The following is a 13,996-nucleotide window of genomic DNA, read 5'->3' as shown; positions in this document are numbered from 1 at the left end:
AGTTAGTAGGCCACAGATTTAAACATATTAAAGTCTATCTCTTGGTTTTAAAGGTAAAGCCTTCAGGTTACCTTTGAAGGTTGCCAGGCCACCAATTCATTGCTGTAGTCTGAAAAGGAAGGAACAGAGTTAAGCATTTTTCTTGCCGTTCCTGTCCCCGCTGTATCTCAGGGCAGTCAGAAAGCTGTGGGAGGCAAGTTCGTCAGCAGTGCCAGCTACCAGAGCACTGAAGACATGACACAACTAGGAACCACCACTCTGTGGCTGCGGTGCAGTAACAGACCCGGGCCAAACCAGCCATGAAAGAAACATCCCCTATTAACTGAAAGGCTCATGAGCAAGTTCATGGTGGGTCAGCCGAGCTGACAGCACAGGAACCCTACACAGCTGACTGTAACGTCCCAAATGGGACGACTCAGGCATTACATGTCTCCCTGACAATGAACGCAACAGGTAACTTTCATAATACAGAACCTACACCTATGGCATTTTTCTTGTGCCTCCCATCAAAAAGAGAGCAAGGCTGAAACCAACACTTCTGATCACTGTATTTCAACAGAACTTTGTGTGGTTATGGAAACATTTTTAGCTACATTACTCCAACAGTAGCCACCAGGCAACCTGGGACTGTTGGGTGTTCCAAATGTGACTAATGCAACTGGGAACCAAACTTTTATTTCATTTAAAATAGCCCAGCTAGCTGATGACTACCACACTGGACAGGGCAGTACAGTGCAGGACAGGCCAGAGGAAGTAGGGGCACGTGTTCAAAAACACACACAACGGTGAAGAGAAACGGGAGGTCACAAAACTGCTATTGGTTAGAGGGTTTAAACACCTAGCAACCCAACGTAGCAGACAGAACTCTCTGCAGAATCCTGGTGCAAACAAGGTATTGCAAGCACATATGGAGTTACAGCAGAAAGCTGACCCCACTGGAGAGTGGCATTGTGTATTTCTTATGAATCTGCACTGTTATAAAAGTAGTACTATGGTTTTGTAAAAGCAAATCCATCCCCTGGCATGAGAAGCATCTTAGCTAAGACAGCTAGAGGGGTAGGGGGCATATTAGCTGTGATGGTGTGGACTGATGCTGTCTCAGTCAGCTCCTACACAGTACTTGAGGGCAGGAAGGCTAAGTAAAGGTCCTCTACTGCTCCATGGGAGGGAGCAACACTGGCATAATTAACAATACCTATATGATTGTTAAAACTTCAGTATGCACACATTTTAAATGGCCTTGTGTCTGAGTTTGTAAATCTCTAACCCATTTTGGTTGTACAGCCTCCTTCATTATACTGATCACTAAAAGACAAGAAACATGGGACAAAAATTAACCTAAAGATGGTGCTGCATTCCAAATACGGAAACTAGTTTTATCATACATTAAGCTACGAACTTTAACAGTAAGTGTAGCTTGTCACGGTGGCTCATGCCTTTAATCCCAGCACTCAGAGGCAGAGGTAGGTGGATGTTGTGAGATCCAGGCCAGCCTGGTCTACAAGGCGAATTCCAGGACAGCTAGAGCTGTTACACAGAGAAAAAAAAAAAACACAAAACAACAAAAAAGAGTAAGTATAAATAGCTAAAGATTCTTTATATTCATTGATCCTTTACTTACATACAAAATATAAACAAAATACAAAATTAAAATGCCGGGATTCGAGGAATTGAGAAACTACCCTGCATTATGAAATAAATTTTAAAAATCTAAATTAGCCTCAAGAAAGACAGCTTAGAAGAACAATCGAGGTGCCTCGGTTCCTTAATCCAGGAGGCAGAGGGAGGCAGAGGGAAGCAGGCCCATTTCTGTGAGTTTGAGGCAAGCCTGGTCTACATAGTGAGTTCGGGCTCCCCCACTCCGTCCTGCCAGGTTTTCTCTGTGTAACATGTAACAGCCCTGGCTGGCCTGAAACTCACTTTGTAGACCAGGGTAGCCTGGAACTCAGAGATCCACCTGCCTCTGCCTCCCAAATGCTAGAATTAGACCCTGATTTAGAGGGAAAGCAGGCGCTGGGCGGGGAGGGTGTACTTTGGGCAAATAAGTGTACAGTCTATAAATGAGACAACAGCCTGATCTAACTCCGCTATTTTGTAAAGGACAAAAGCCCTATTTGCCATCCAGATTCACTGTCAAGTGTCTCGGTGATTAAAGCTGCCCATTCAAAACTTCCACTCTCCCAATCTTGTTCCCGACGCTTAACATGAAGGCCTTCTGCAAATCCCCTTGCATCCCCTGCATCGGGGATCCCGCCACGCTTCCGCACTTCTCCTACTAACATTACCCGGGAACCCTGCGGGCTCCCCGCTGGGCTGCTAACCCTAAAGCCTGATCGTGCGGCAGTGGCGGCGGCAGCAGCAGCCCGCAGCCCGTCCTCCCGCACGCCTCCGCCGAGGCCGCAGCACCTGGCCGGCCGGCACCGAGCTGCACATGGAGTAGTCGGAGAAACCCTGGCCTACGGTGCCCGGGCATCCGCAGGCAGGCAGTACAGGGCCGGGCTGCATGAGGGCGGCGACGGGCGGCGGCCGCGGGCCATGCGGCCGGGAAGCCAGCGGCACCACGGTGGCCAGGGCCGCGTCCGCACAACAAGCCGCGGCTCGCCCGTCTTTGGGGCACGCAGGCGGTTACAGAGCGCGCCCCCGGCCGAGCGCGCCCCCGGGGCCTGATCGCCGTTCCTCGGGGGCGCGCGCGCGTCACAACACACGGACGCTCGCCCCGCCCCCCACAGCAGCAGCGAATGGACTCACCCACATACGGGGTATGAGAGCGCCGCGGCTCACGTGACCCGGAGGAAGGGCGGGGCCGGGAGCAAGCCGCTTCGCGCGCTGTGGGTAAGGGAGTCTTTTCGCGCCGGCGGCCCGGGTTTCTGAGGGTGTCCCTAGCGTCCGCCCTAGGCTTCGGGCGTCCAGTGCTTCCAGAAGCGCAGGCAGGTGCTCCAACCGACCTTCAGAGCCATTTCCTTATTGCACGCCTGCGGAGTGGAAAGATGCCCGCATGGCGACGCTCCACCTCCCCTTTGCACTTCCGCGTAAGCTATCTCCAGCCGGAAGCGGTTCTGCGTCTGGTGACTAGGGATGGTGGCCAGCGAGGACCAATTTTAGTGTCGGCGCCGTGCTTTTTAGCTTAGAATTACATTTACAAAGCTATATATTTCGAAAATGCATAGAACGTACGCATCTAATATCTGGAAGGATATGTCTGGATAGTGTGACAAGCTCTCCTGTTGCCACGCGTTGTGCCCAGAGATCTGGGAGACTGGTGAAGAGATGGGCTCTTCGAACTCGCTCAGCTTGGGGTCTAAAGGAGGACAACCTGAGAGTTGAGGGTTTTGTATTATTGGGCGTGGGGAGGAGTACACGTGTAACAATTATATGTAAGAAACCCGGAGAGGTTATAATGTGCGGTAAGGGCTTGGGGCAGTGACCGTAGCCTGGGCATTGCCTGTGCTGCTTCTTTGTTCATGTAAAGGGGAGAACCCGAGTGCCTCACCCAAAGTTCTGTCATCATCGTTGGTTTTGGAAGGACGGCCAGGTTATTACCGATGAAGAAGTGCACGAGGTGGATGAAAAGCATGCCAGGTTGCAAGCGTGTAGACGAGGGACATGTTACAAAATACTGAGGCCAACTTGTGGAAAGATCGGAACTCACTGGTACAGCTTTTACTAGTTACCACTGCAGACAGAAGTACCCTACCAGTCCGTCACAAAGCAGACCTAACTTGTTTCATAGATTAGTTAAAGCAAACAGCCAGCTTTCGAGGACAGAAAGCCTGTGTAGACCTGAGAAAATCCGTGGGAAAGGAGTGACAGGAAAGTTAGAAAACTTGTGGGATTCTGGAAGTGTGAGTAGAACTGACAGGAAGGATTAGTTAGACATTCCTGCAGATGGGATCCTTCAGCTACCTCTGCATTATCCACTGGCTGGATGCAGTGAAATCTAAGTTAAAAAGATAAGCCGTCGTCACCTGGCTCCTAGGTGCAGGAGGAGCTGCCCACTTTTTGCTTCATTGTTTGTGTATGTGCAGGACTTGAAGGTGGTGGAGTTTGTGCCTAGAGGTGGAGTGGGAGGTGAGTGTAGAGGCCAGAGGTCAGCATCAGTGGCTTCCTCTTTGAATCTTTCACTAAACCTGGAGCTTTCAGATTCAGCGAGACTCCCTCCCCTGGCAGTCTCCCAGAGACTGTCTCTGCCTCCCACCTCTGGGATGGCAGATGTGTTCCATTGCATCAGGCTTTTTATGTGGATGCCAGCAATCTGAATTTGGGTATCCGTGCTTGCAGAGCAAGCACTTGACCCACTGAGTTGTCTTCTGTTTCATTTTTGAAAGGAAAAGCCGTTCCCCACCCCCAAACCAGATGGGATAGTGCTAGCTTGCCTTTAATACTGTCGGAGGCAAGCACATACTTTTATGGCAAAGTTAGACTCCTCTCCCAAAGGTTGTTTCTTACGTGAGTCTCCCCCAACCCCCCTCTCTCTCTCTCAGAAATGGAAGAGTGCCTGAGAAAGCCACTGTGCTAGTAGTTTCAAGGCCTTCTTTGGGTTGCCACTTTGTAGCAGGGAGTACAGTAGGGCTTGCTTGTGATAAGGAACACAGTTGGAAGCTGGAAACCCAGAAGTACTCCATGATGACTAGCCTTGCAAATTAGATTGCAACTGTTTCAGGAGAAAATTGCTGGATGATCTGTGGTCAGGGATCATTTGGACCAGGCCCTGAAGAGGGCCAGCAAGATAGCTGCTCAGTGGCATAAAGGCATTTCCTGCCAAACCTGGCAACTGAGTTCAATCTCGGGACCCACCTGGTGGAAGAAGGGACTCATTCACCCCAAGATGTCTTTTGACTTCCACATATACAAATTCATTTTATATATATATATATATATATATATATATTTTTTTTTTTCTTTAGGAGGAAGAGGGCTGGGTGTTGGGAACACAACACCAAGGTCCTTGCACCCACAGATCTCCAGGGAGACTAGAAATCTTCAGCATGCAGGATTGTCTTTCCAATGGGAGAGATGGAAAACCTGTTCTTCCATTCACAAAACTGGGAATTGGAAGTGGTATCTGTGTTGTGTGTTGGGCCAGGCTCCCACAACCAGAACAGGAGACCCTTATATTGTCTATATAGCCAGAAGCTCCCCCAAGCCCCCACACCAGGGCCAGAGGTGGCTAATAGCCCAAATGTCCTTTATGCTTTCTGTATGACTGAGACATAGACCAGGCCAGACCCTTCCTTAGGCCCTTAAGCTAGTTTAGATAGCCTATCTGTAGAACCCAGCTTCTTGGAAGAAATGACATGTACCCTGAGTCAAGTTTTGTTGTAATTAGACTTCCTTGTGTGCTGGGGATTATATTACACCAAGGAACTTTTTTCCAAATGATGCTGTGTTTAAATTTGTTGGGACTAAATCAACTGGTGTCAGACTCCACAAGTGTGATCCAGGTTGACAGAGTCAATCTGAACCCTGTTTCCATTCTCACTATTTCACAGTTTTCTTCCCTGCCTGGGTACCTGCAGGCCCCCCACCCCTCTTGGCCAGAGGTGTAGGTCAGTTGGTAAGGTGCTTACCTAGTCTATAAAAAACCCTGGTTTCAGTTCCCAGTACATCGTAAAGCAGATAGGCCACACGGGGGGGGGGGGGGGGGGGTAGGAGGGTTAGGAGCTTACGGCTGCTTTTGGCTACAGAGAAAGTTTGAAGCTCTGTCTCAAAAAAAGAGGAGGAGTGCTAGGCAGTGGTGGCACACACTTTTAATCCCAGCATTCAGGAGGCAGAAGTAGGTGGAGCTCTGTGAGTTCAGGGCCAGCCTGGACTACAGAGTGAGTTCCAGGACAGCCAGGGCTACACAGAGAAAGCCTGCTTGCAAAAACAAGAAAGAGAGAGGGAGAGAAAGCCCAGAGGGACACAGCCTGGAGCTGCCATCACTGATCGTGGCGTACTACTTTCAGAACTCAGTCTGGATGCTGTTGAAGAAAGGAAGTGGTTTCCTGGGTTAGCAGCTGCCCACATTGTTCCTGCTTTAAGGGTCAGCAGTTGGTCTATGATTGGTCACATCCAGCTCAGTGTCACCCTCAGCTCCTGTACCTTAAGAATGCTAAGGTATGAGCCAAGGCAGGTGGAGATTTGTGCCAAACCATGGGGGCAGGCTTGGGGAGCAGATGAGACTCATCAGACATTACAAACAGGGAAAGACTGTATGCCATTGTAAGGAAAGCTACCATTAGATGCAGGGCCTTCCGGGGCTTTGTTCAGAAATGTGTTGCTCTCTGTTACACTGGGAATGTATCTGTCAACTAGACTGCATCCACACACCATCAAGCATTTGTCAGCTGAAGAGGAAAGAACTGTGGTCTTTTATGTTGTCACCTGACCCATATAAGATGGGCCTTTCCTGGAATGGTGTTAAGAAACAAACTACGATAACAAAACCAGTTTCAAGCTAGAAGTATGGGGAATCCTGGTACTAGGTTATACTGTACCCTCATTATGACCTCTTTGGCTTACAGAACTGACTAGACCAAAGCTGCAGGAAAATGGACAGTGAGGTACAACGGGATGGAAGGATCTTGGACTTGATTGATGACGCTTGGCGGGAAGACAAGCTACCGTATGAGGATGTTGCAATCCCACTGGTAGGTTCTGATCCAAGCTCAGGACAATGAGTCGGAGATGTAATGGGGTGGAGCCTCATGGAGGCTGCTGGAAGGTGAGATACTAGAAATCCACGCTGTGGCATCCTTTAAATCTAGAAGCCTCTGGAGAACAGTTAGTTCATCTCTTCATGGCTCAGAGAACTGGCTGATGTGACCACCTTAGTTAGGGGTCATTCCAGGGCTGGAGCCCAGATTGTCAGAGTCATGTTGTAGTGTCATCCAAAGCCAGAGATGAGCCAAGCGTGAGTTCAGTGCATCGAGCAGAGGACCAAGGGACATGTTTGTCCTGTTTCCCTTCTGGCTTGTCAGTCTTGGTTTGATTTTGTCTTAAGATTTATTTTGTTTTTATTTATGTGTTTGTGTGTATATGAGTGTCTGCCACTAATGTGGGGGGGGGGAGGAAGACAGAAGAGGGATCAAGCCCCTGGAGCTGAAGTTTCCGACGTTAGAAGGCACCTGATATGGGTGCCGGGAACCACACTTGGATCCTCTGGAAGATTAGTGGAGCAGTAGGTGACCTTACCACTGAGCCATTCCCCCCCCCCCAGCCTGCTTCTGTTTGCGTATGCTCTGGTGTCTGGGGAGTGGGGAAGATGAGACACGTAAGCACAGGTACCCTCAGAGGCCAGAAGAAGGTGTTGGATCCCTTGGAGTTGGAGTTAAAGGCAGTTGTGAGCCACCCAGAGTGAGTGCTGAAAACCAGTTGTGTCCTCTGCAAGACCAGTGTGAGCTCTTAGCCCCTGAGCTGTCTCTCAGCCCCTCTGTTGGTATTTCTGAAAACTGATCCGCACCCATAGGCTAGTCTCCAGGAGGTGCTTAGAGGCCGCCTATTATTTCTTCTTTGCACTTTAGACATACAAGCTCTCAGAATACCTTTTCTTTACTAGCTTCTAGAAGAATCCCTTGAAAGGCAATGAGTGTGATAAGTGACCCCCTCACTTTTGCTTATATAGATTTTTGTTTGTTTGTTTTTGTTTTTTGAAACAGGGTTTCTTTGTGTATCCCTGGTTTTCCTAGAACTTACTCTGTAACTAGGCTGGACTTAAACTCAGAGAGCCGCCTGCCTCTGCCTCCCAAGTATGAGGATTAAAGGTGTGCACCACCACTGCCCTGTGTAGATGGTTTTTTAAAACTCTTATTGATGTCACAGATGCCTAAAACAGAGCCTGGGGACTTTCTCTGTACAGCATGCTAAATGCACTAGAAGAGCAGCTAACACCGTATGACTTCCAGGAGCTTTGTCTGCCACTGCTGCTTTGCAAAGAAAACATTCAGCTCACCTGCACTCTCATTCAGGAATGAGAGGAGGTGATATGTGCAGTGGATATTCAAGTCACTGCTCAAGTCAAGTTCAGGGCAGTAAAATAAGAAAAAAGAATTATAGCTGCCATTTATTACCAGTTTTAAGCCATAGACTGAAGTTAAGGCTTCCATTGTCTATACTCCCTAAAACAACCGCACCGGGGAGGTAGTGATGCCTCCATTTGGCAGGGAAAAAAGTAGGCTCAGAGAGGCACACTTAACCCAAGTCTAGTACCTAGTAAGTCAGACTTCATGCCTCAGTCTGCAAAGCTCAAATCTGTAAGTTTCTATCTGTCAGATAGTCCGTCTACCCATCCATCCATTCATCCATCCAACAATCACTTCTCTAAAGTCTGCTGTGTGCCCTGAGGTTATCTGAGCATAAGATAAAGTTCCTGTTTGGGGTCAGGAATCAAGAGAGGCGAGATGTGCTTAATAACTAATTACAGTACCAAGAAGGGAGTGGAGAGTGGCTGGAGGCCTGGCATGCCGCAGAAAGGCTTTGGAGAAGATGTAATGCTTAAGAAAACCAGACGTTTAGTGCTAGCAATATCAGAGGGAAGCGCAGAGCCGTAGAGTGCAGGCCCAGAAGTCCCCACGGCTGCATCCTGCTGATGAGAACACGCCAGTGGCCAATGCAGATGCACAGTCAGCCAACAGAGTCTGCCGCTGCAGCTGCTGGCGCAGTGTGTCCCCATAAATGTTATACTTAGGGTATTCTGTGTCAGGTGGGCATGTTTTGTGCTGTTTTATGTGGTGTGTTCATTACAAGAAGTAATAGTCACCAAGTGAAGAATCCGTCATTTTAGGAAGCCTACTACCCTCTTAGAGGAAATGAAATTAAAGCAGTGTCCTACCTCTTAGAATTAAGTAGTTCTTAACCAAGGGCCTGTGACCTATAGATAATTTGTGACCTATAGATAATTATTAATGTCAGATTTCTTTTTTTTTTTTAAGTAATTCATTTGTTTTTATTTTATGTGCATTGGTGTTTTGCCTGAATGTATGTCTTTGTGTGGGGGTTTCAGATCTTGGAGTTACAGACAGTTGTGGGCTGCCTTGTGGGTACTGGGAATAGAGCCAAGGCCCTCTGGAAGAGCAGTCAGTGCTCTTAACCACTGAGCCATCTCTCCAGTCCTAATGTCAGGGTTCTAATTTGACTAGAGAATGACAGCTCTCTGGCCCTACATACAGACTATTAAATCTCAGTTTACATTTGTAAAACAGATGCAGAGATGCATACACGTTTGGGTGTTTCTTGTGTATGTGCACCTGTGTGCACTGGCACACATGTAGAACTCGAGTCATCAGCCTTGGCAGCAAGTGCCTTTACTCACTGAGCCATCTTACTGGTCCCAACTCAAACACGTTTGTGCATATTATAGGTAAATATCATTTACTATAGGAACATAATTTTAAAGAGAAAAATACCTCCATATAGTATAAATAAGAATTCAATGGGAAACCCTAACTGAATATTAAGTGGCAGTTTGCTAACACAAAGTATAACTTCTGGTAATTGCAGAGAAATACATGGTACCGGTGAACTCTGGAGCCAAGCGCAGATTCAGCGGTAATAAATTCACATATATCAGGGAATGAGACGAGATTTTGTCTAGTGTGGTCCATGGCTTATCCCTTAGAGAATGGCTTTGGGATGTGTGTTAGTCTTCCCTGTGTTTTCCTACTAGGGGGAAGTCTCATCTGTTACATTTTTGGTGTCTCTCATCCAGCCCATGTTAATTGTCACATAAGCATTTTGGGTGTGGCATTTTTGGTTGTTGTTGTTGTTGTTACATCTCCTATATCTAAAAACACATTCCAGCAAATCTGATTGGCCTTTAAAGCACTTTTGAAAAGGTTCTGCATTGACTCTTGACTTTGGCTCGTGCTCATGAGTGCCATGGAACACTGGACACCCTACACAGTGCCAAGCAGTGGATCTAAATGTCCTCATTCTGTCCTTATCAAAGTCTAAGACGTGAAAAAGCTAACTTTTTCTCCCATTTGTGAGAAGGGAAACAAAGGTCCCATGAGTCTGAGTTACGTCACAAGCCAGGGGATGAATGGCACTCTGGGGCTGCAGTCTGCCCCTTCTCTGTAAGAAAACCAGAGTCACAGTGCCCAGTATTCTATGCTAAAAGGGGAAGCAAGCCACGCTGAACAGAACTTCTGGTAGTTTCCATACATCGTTGACTGTTTCTTTAGAATATGCCTGTCAGCCATGCTGTCTGTTCTGAGGACCTCGTGGGCTTCCTAATGCACTTGTGTTTTCAGAAGTAACTATTCAGCACCGGGTACACACCTGTAATTCCAGCTCCTGGGAGGCAAAGGAAGTTAGGAGAGCAGTCAAGGTGATCGCCGGAGAATGTGGCACAGTGGTGGGATGCTTGGGTGGCATGCACGAGGCCCCTAAGCTCAGTCCCTTCCAGTGCAAAAGCAGTGTCCCAGATGACATAGTGAGTTTGAGGTCAGCCTGAGCTACATGAGACCCATCTCAAAAATGTACAGAAAGAAAAAAAACTCCTGATGGTTGTTGTGGGTATCCTTCCCTTTCAGAGTGAGCTTCCAGAGCCTGAGCAGGACAACGGCGGCACCACAGAGTCTGTGAAGGAGCAGGAGATGAAGTGGACAGACCTGGCCTTGCAGTGCCTCCATGAGAACGTCCCACCTGCTACAAACTGACGCCAGCCAGGTTTCTTTCCCTTGGATAGAGTTTTCCAAAATACATAGATCAAGCATGTTCCTTCTCTGTCTTCGAATTCAGATCTTTGTGTAATAAATCAATACTCAAAAAACCTACACCCGCTTGATTTGTTAGCAACAAAGCGCAGCATGAAAGTATTCTCAATGAGAAACTGAGACTTCTCCAGAATACAGACTGTTGGCTCCCGAAGTCTGCAATTAGCCATTCACTCACTAGTGTTTGAACACCATAGAGTAACATTTGCCTTTAGCGCCAGTGCTGGCCACTTCAGTCGACGTTTAACACTTCTCAGCTACTTCCATGTGTCCTCCAGCACAGGAAGTTGAAATATGAGTGGGAAAGACAGAGAAGACGCCAGACTCTAAGAGACTCACAGACCCGTATCTATGTCAAACCTGAGAAGCAATGAGTGGAGGTAGCCTGCAGATGTGTGTGCCCCAAGCAGATACCCGACTCACTGGTGACTGGCATCATTCCTAAGACCCCCAGACTATTTTCAGACTCTGCATAAATGTACAGATTAAAATGTTGTCACTGAGGAGTTAGGGGATGGCTTGGTTGGGACCTAAGTTTGATCCCTAGAACTCCAGTAAAAACTGGGCTGAGTAGCATGATGGTGTGTGGTTGTTATCTGGGTTAGCTGTTAGTTACCTCTGCTCCCTGTCTGTGGCTATGGCCGTTGGGCCACCGTTTGAATGGAGCACTCCTTTTATTCAGAATAGTTAATGGCATCTCATATCTCAGAGCCCCTTCAAATATAAAACACCGTGGCACCGATAGCCAGTAGTGTATTTATACACAAATCTGTTGACGCTGGAGAGATGGCTCAGTGGTTAAAGAGCACTTGCTGCTCTTGTAGAGGACCTGGGTTCAGTCCCTAGTGCCCACCTATTAGCTCACATCTTCTGTGACCCCAGTTCCAGGAGTTCCCTTCCCCTCTTCTGGCCTCTGAGGAGACTGTACTTGTGAGGTTCATGTACACACATATAGGTAAGACACTCATACACATAAAAATAAATCTTATTTTTTAAAAAAAAAATCCATTTTCAACTAAGGTGATTTCAAAATTCACTTTAAAAAATACAGTTCTAAGCTGGGAGACAGTGGCACACATCTTTAATCCCAGCACTCGGGAGGCAGAGGCAGGCTGATCTCTGTGAGTTCGAAGCCAGCATGGTCTACAAAGCTACACAGAGAAACCCTGTCTCAAAAATAAATAAATAATAATAATGATAATAAAATACAGTTCTGATTTGCAAATAGAGAGGAAAGGACTAAAGGGTGGACACACCACAGCTTCCACAACATCTTCTTTTTTTTTTCTTTTTTCCTTTCTTCTTTCTTGTTTTGTTGGTCTGGTTTAGTTTTGTTTTTTTTTTTTTTCCAAATTTTGTTTTGGTGGGGAGGTTACAAGAGCGGAGGGCAGATACGGGGGTGGGGGGATGGGGAGATGAGTGGGATCAATCAGGATGCAAGATGTGATGATGTGAAGACAGCAAAGAATCAATCATAAAGTTAATTTTTAAAAATACAGCTCTGAGCCTGGCAGTGGTGGTGCATGCCTTTAATCCCAGCACTCAGGTGGTAGATATCTGAGTTCAAGGCCAGCCTGGTCTACAGAGGGAGTCCCAGGACAACCCTGGCTACACAGAGAAACCCTTTCTCACAAAAAAAAAAAAAAAAAAAAAAAAAAAAAAATTACAAATTAAGCTTGGTGGTGGTGGTGGTGCATGCCTTTAATCCCAGCACTCAGGAGGCAGAGGCAGGCCGATCTCTGTGAGTTCAAGACCAGCTGGTCTATAAGAGCTAGTTCCCAGACAGCCTCCAAAGCCTCAGAGAAACCCTGTCTGGAAAAACAAAACAAAAAGAAAAAAAAACTTCTTTTGATTTGTCTGATGGCCTTCTGGTTCATCTAAGGAGGGCCTCCATGCCCAAGAATAACCTGATTGGCCAGCTTGACCTGATAAAAACAAGTGTGGCTCATTGTGTCCAATTAAGTGCCCTAAACAGGGCCAATCAGAGACTGTTAACTCTGACTTTAGAATTGAGGGGAATAAACAAGAGAGGATAAGCTGGGGCTGTGGAGTGGCTTTCTTTCCCAAACACCCAAAAGGGAACGTGTCTATTGATAGGGGTTAAGAGGCTCTGTGACCCTTGGTGTATGCCACCTTCTCCATCAGATTGACACTACTGTAGTCATCTTGACTTATAGCCCCCATGACTGCACCCAGTAACCCTAACTGATTTTCCCTGCAAGGCTTCCTAGCAAACTCTAAGTAGATAAAACCATTAGCCATCTAGAACTTTATACCGAGACCCTGGCTCCCAGCATGGACCTGACCCTTGCATTATTTATTACCTTAAGGAAAACCATGTACTCCCCTGCCCTGACTTAAGTCACTTCTATTCTAAGTCTAAGTACGCCCCCCACCTTCTCACCCAAGTTTCAGAACCCACCTGGACTTGCTGTCACCAAGAAGCATGCTTCTGATATTAAGTCCCACAGTATATATGGCACTGTATGGAGGTGGATCTCTGGCTCTCTTCATTCTTGCTAAGAGAGAGAAGCGACCTTCTCTCTTGACCTTCATATACTAAGTCTGGACGTTTTGGGAGCACATATAGTAATCTCTATACTTAGTGCTAGGAATGTTGCAATTAAAAAAAAAAAAAAAGCATGGAGCCATTCCACACATCTTTAATCCCAGTACTCAGGAGGCAGAAGCCTGTGGATCTATGGGAGTTTGAAGCTAATCTGATCTACGTAGCAAGTTCCAGGCCACATAGTGAGATGAAAAGGGTCTCTGTTTCCATGGGATCTTTGTTTACTTAGGAATAAATCAATATGAAACCAATATCTGTACAAACTATAGACTCAAATTGCTTGCTTCTAGAAAGGATAAAGGATGTGACTGAGTTTGGGTCCCTAGAAGCAGAGCCTATAGAGAGGTGTCCTTTGCAAGTGTGATGGATCAAGAGGCTTCCAGAAGTCTGGAAGAAGCAAGGCAGACCAAGAAGAGCTGAGCAAGAAATGCTTTCAGCTCAGAGCCTCAGCCTCAGCCTGCAAGGACCCTGGACCATATGGCATCAAGCTCTCACTTCCAGGACAGATGGGTTGCTATGAATTGTCAATTGTTAGCTTCCAGCCATCCCCTGGAGACAGTATACACACAGCACTCCAGAGAAATGAGCTGGGTACCTTCCACAGCCTACACACAGTGGCTGCACACATACATACAGTGGTTACACACACCCAGAGAATGGGTGAAAAAATAGGGAAAGGGGTATTGCTGAGGTACAGCGAAAGTATATTTCATTTGTGTTAAAGAAAATGTGG

At 47.0% G+C, this 13,996-nt stretch overlaps 2 protein-coding genes across 6 annotated transcripts in view; one reads left to right on the top strand and one right to left on the bottom strand.

Moving 5' to 3' along the window:
* Positions 1 to 2,896, bottom strand: part of Cep63 (centrosomal protein 63) — a 42,773-nt gene extending 39,877 nt beyond the window's left edge. For 3 of the 4 annotated variants that reach the window (XM_051206167.1, XM_051206182.1, XM_051206188.1), the window contains exons 1-2: positions 2,749 to 2,884; positions 72 to 109 (exon numbers count right to left, since the gene is read on the bottom strand). In XM_051206167.1, coding sequence (XP_051062124.1) covers positions 72 to 109; positions 2,749 to 2,754 — 44 coding nt within the window. In that variant the 5' untranslated portion in view covers positions 2,755 to 2,884. Of the gene's footprint in view, positions 1 to 71; positions 110 to 2,748 lie in introns of all 4 variants that reach the window. The other variant, XM_051206175.1, reaches the window with a different exon arrangement.
* Anapc13 (anaphase promoting complex subunit 13) lies at positions 2,757 to 10,754 on the top strand. 2 transcript variants are annotated; one of them, XM_051206193.1, is made up of 3 exons: positions 2,757 to 2,832; positions 6,504 to 6,629; positions 10,512 to 10,754. In XM_051206193.1, the coding sequence occupies exons 2-3, from the start codon at positions 6,531 to 6,533 to the stop codon at positions 10,635 to 10,637; spliced, it is 225 nt and encodes a 74-aa protein (XP_051062150.1). In that variant the 5' UTR covers positions 2,757 to 2,832; positions 6,504 to 6,530; the 3' UTR covers positions 10,638 to 10,754. The 2 variants fall into 2 exon arrangements, with proteins under 2 accessions (XP_051062150.1, XP_051062156.1); XM_051206199.1 differs by lacking the exon at positions 2,757 to 2,832 and adding an exon at positions 3,340 to 3,404.
* The last annotated feature ends 3,242 nt before the right edge of the window (positions 10,755 to 13,996 follow it).

The sequence above is a fragment of the Phodopus roborovskii genome, unplaced genomic scaffold (assembly GCF_943737965.1).
Source record: "Phodopus roborovskii unplaced genomic scaffold, PHOROB, whole genome shotgun sequence".
Lineage (NCBI taxonomy): Eukaryota > Metazoa > Chordata > Mammalia > Rodentia > Cricetidae > Phodopus > Phodopus roborovskii.
Note: the sequence above shows the minus strand (reverse complement) of the source record. Positions and strands in the feature narration are given on the sequence as shown.